General features: G+C 52.4%; 1 protein-coding gene across 1 annotated transcript in view; it reads right to left on the bottom strand.

Moving 5' to 3' along the window:
* Positions 1 to 1,540: 1,540 nt before the first annotated feature.
* The window catches only part of LOC112549762 (trypsin-like), a 4,193-nt gene continuing 1,658 nt past the window's right edge, over positions 1,541 to 4,075 (bottom strand). The window contains exons 2-4 of the mRNA XM_025200198.1: positions 3,669 to 4,039; positions 2,043 to 2,179; positions 1,541 to 1,866 (exon numbers count right to left, since the gene is read on the bottom strand). Coding sequence (XP_025055983.1) covers positions 1,714 to 1,866; positions 2,043 to 2,179; positions 3,669 to 4,039 — 661 coding nt within the window. The 3' untranslated portion in view covers positions 1,541 to 1,713. The remainder of the gene's footprint in view (positions 1,867 to 2,042; positions 2,180 to 3,668; positions 4,040 to 4,075) is intronic.

The following is a 4,075-nucleotide window of genomic DNA, read 5'->3' as shown; positions in this document are numbered from 1 at the left end:
CCCCCTCAGCCTTCTCTTGTGGAGGCTGAACAGGTTCAGGTCCCACAGCCTCTCCTCGTAGGGCCTGCCCTGCTGCCCCCTGACTATGTGGGTGGCCTCCTCTGGACCCGCTCCAAGTTGTCCACATCCCTCCTGAAGTGCAGCGCCCAGAACTGGACACAGTACTCCACCTGCGGCCTGACTAGTGCCGCACAGAGGGGGAGGATCACCTCCTTGGATCTGGTCGAGATGCATCTGTGGATGCGTGACAAGGTGCGGTTGGCCTTCCTGACCGTGTCCCCACACTGTCGACCTATGTTCATTTTGGCATCAATAATGACCCCAAGATCCTTTTCTGCCTCTGCACTGGTGAGAAGGGAGTTCCCCAGCCTGTAGGTGCGCTGCTGGTTCTTCCTCCCCAGGTGCAGCACCTTGCACTTGTCAGTGTTGAAACCCATCGTGTTCTCATCAGCCCACCCCTGTAACCTGTCCAGGTCCAATTGCAGCCTATTCCTCCCTTCTAGCGTGCCCACCTCTCCCCACATCTTAGTGTCATCTGTGAATTTGAACAGGGTGCTTTTTACCCCCTCGTCCAAGTCGCTGATGAAGATATTGAACAGTGCGGGTCCAAGGACTGAGCCCTGGGGGACCCCACTGCCCACATCCCTCCAAGTTGAAAATGACCCATCCACCACCACTCTCTGGGTGCGGCCCTCCAGCCAAGTAGTGACCCATCTTACTGTGTAGGTGTCAATGCCACAGTCCCCTAATTTTTTAATGAGAATGGGGTGGGAGACAGTGTCGAAGGCCTTCCTAAAGTCCAGAAAGACTATGTCCACTGCAACACCTGTGTCTAAGGATTTTGTGACCTGGTCATAGAAGGCCACCAGGTTGGTCTGACAGGACCTGCCTCTAATGAACCCGTGTTGGTTGCCCCTAAGCATAACCTCCCCTGCCGGCCCCTCGCAGACGTGCACGAGAATAATTCTCTCAAAAAGCTTATCCAGGATCGAGGTAAGACTGACTGGTCTATGGTTTCTTGGGTCCTCCTTCCTCCCCTTTTTGAAAATGTAAACCACATTGGCCCTTTTCCAGTCCTCTGACACCACACCAGAGCACCACGAGTGCTCATAAAGCCATGCCAGGGTCCCGCAATGACCTCTGCTAATTCCCTCAGTGCTCTGGGGTGGAGATCGTCAGGACCTGCTGATTTAAATACATCCAGTCCCTCCAGAAGTTCCCTGACTAGATCCTCACTGACCCTAGGCCTGGATGCGCCTCCCCCGGAGCCTGAGGGGGTCCTGGCGGGCGGGCTGATCCGGTCCCTGCTCAGGAAAATGGAGGCAAAGAAATTGTTAAACTTTCTTTCTGTATGCTGTTTTATTGGTTCTGGGTTATCATTGTTTTCATCCTCCGGACAGAAAGATGAGGAGACCTGGGTGCTCTATCCATTTATTCATCAAGACAATGAGAGATTGAAAGGGTTATAGGAGTCAATCACCAGGATCCAGAGTGAAAATATATATATATATATATTTATGGGACAAAAGGGAGTGTTGGATTCCCCCCCAGGCCCTGTGAGGGGCAGAGGGCTGTAGGTCAGGAGTGAGGAGCACTGGCATGGGTACTGGGGGCAGAGAATTTTTTGGATTTGGAGTGAGGGACACTGGCCTGAATACTGGAGGGCAGAAGGCTGTGGGGCAGGAGTGGGGGGCACCAGCATGGACACGATTGCTAGTTCCCATTTATGATGTCCCGGATCCAGGACAGGTAGTTACACACCCGGGTGTAGACACCAGGTTCATTGGGCCGCCCACAGACTGGTGGGCCCCAGGACACAATGCCCTGAAGGACCCTGCCACACGTAAGGGGACCTCCGGAGTCGCCCTGTAGGGAGAAAGCATCCATGTCACAAAGAGGGTTCTCTCTCTGGCCCCCCATCCCATCCCTGAACCCACACCCCCATAGCGTGCCAGGGAGCAGAACCACCACCAGGGGTTGCTGGTGTGCAAGGCTGCTCCCTGTTGCCTTCTGTTGGTGGGTTCCAGCACTGCCCCCAGTACCTGGCAGCTATCAACACGGCGCCCTGGGATGCCGGCGCACATCATGTTGGGTGTGAACCATGCACCATATGCCTTACGGCAGAACTCATTGGAGAGGATCTGGAGCTGGGCACACTGTAGGATGTTGGGGTATATAGCTGTGGGAAGAGAGGCAAAGCAGTTGGTCAGGGACCAGACAGAGCCTGGGGTTCACTCTAGATTGGCCTCCAGTGGGGGAGAGGGAGGCAGAGTCTTGGGAGATCCCAGTGGGGAGGGACTCTGGATGGTTCCAGGTCAGGATGATACTGGAGTGACTCCAGATTGGTGCCAGGTAGGGGTGATAGCAGAGTGATTCTAGATTGCCTCCAAGTAGATGTGATAATGCAAATGGACTCCTGATTAACCTGTGGCATAGATGATTCTGGATTGACTCCAGATTGGCACCACGTATGGTGCGAGTGGTGATAATGAAGTGACACTAGATAGATGCTGGCTCAAGGTTGGTAATTAGGAGTCACTCCAGTACTGCTGTTGTCCTGTGCTGATGGAGTGATTCCAGGTTGACACCAGCTACGGTATGATGTTGATACTGGAATGATTCCAGATCGGTCCCAGGGGGTGATAATACTGGAGTGACTCTGGATTGACACTGATGAAACATGTGATGGTGAAAATGGAGTGACTCCTGATTGGCCATTAGAAAGGATAATAATGGAGTGACTCTGGATTGTAATGGGGAGCAAGGACGATACTGCAGTGACTCCAGGTTGATGCCAGGTAAGGACAATACTGGAGTGACTTTGGCTTGGCACTAGGTAAAGCATGATGGTGAAAACAGAGTGTCTGTAGATTAACCTACAGTAAAGATAATGAAGTCACTCTAGATTGACACCAGGTGGGGGTGGGTAAGGCTAATAATGGAGCAACTCTGGATTGACAAGTGGGTAATGAAGATGATCAGGAGTCACTCCATTATTGCTCTTACTCTTTGTCAATGGAGTGATTCTGGGTTGACACCAGTAAAATGTGATAATCAAGATAGAGTGACTTCTGATTGATCCATGGTAAGGGTAATAATGGAGTAACTCTAGGTTGCAGTGGGGTGTAATGCCAATACTGAAGTGACTCCTAATTGACACGGGGTAAGAAATGATACTGGAGTAATACAAGGATGATGCCAGGTGGGCCACAAGGGCAATACTAGCATGACTCTGGATTGCTGTGGGTGTAATGGGGATAATCGCAATTCCATTATTGCTCATAGCCTGTATAAGCAGAATAACTCTGATGCCAGGTTAAAATGATCTTGGAGTGACTTGGAAGAGATGCCAGGTAAGTGTGTAATGACCATACCAAAGTGATTCCTAATGGACATGGGACAAGGAAGATGCTGGTGTGACTCCAGATTGTTGCCCCATGTCAATGGAGTGCCTCCTGATCAATATTGGACATGGCTGAATCTTGAGTGACTCAGGATTGTGGCCATTCAAGCCTACCTGATGTCAATGAAGTGAGTCTGGATAGATATGGGGATAAGGGGGATAATCCAGAGTCAGTCTATTATTGCTTTGACCCCATGTCAATGGACTGACTCCAGATTGACACCATGCCAGGATTCAGCCTGTTCCCCTCTGACCCTGTTCTTACCTCCAGGGCTGTGTGTGGTGCCCCAGCCAGATACAAGGCAGGACTGCCCAGCACGGGGGCAGGCGCGGGGCAGGGCCACGGGCTGTACACTTTTGGTCACGACCACTGGACGCTGGAGCCGCATCAGCATGATGTCATTGTTGTAGGTTTGGGGGTTGTAGTTGGGGTGGACAATCGTCTTGATGACCCTATGGCGCTGCTCCATGAGGCTGGGGAGGCGCCGGTTGTGGACACCTAGGCGCACAAGCTGTGCCCTGGCATAGGGAGAGAGAGATGCATGGAGCACAGGGTGGCAGGGACACACCCACACATGAGTGTATACGCATGCATGCATGCACATGTGCACGCACAGAAACCAGGCGGTGTCCAGCATGCATGGACGCACACGCATGCATGCCCCCCCCCCC

Source organism: Alligator sinensis, unplaced genomic scaffold (assembly GCF_000455745.1).
Source record: "Alligator sinensis unplaced genomic scaffold, ASM45574v1 scaffold527_1, whole genome shotgun sequence".
Lineage (NCBI taxonomy): Eukaryota > Metazoa > Chordata > Crocodylia > Alligatoridae > Alligator > Alligator sinensis.
Note: the sequence above shows the minus strand (reverse complement) of the source record. Positions and strands in the feature narration are given on the sequence as shown.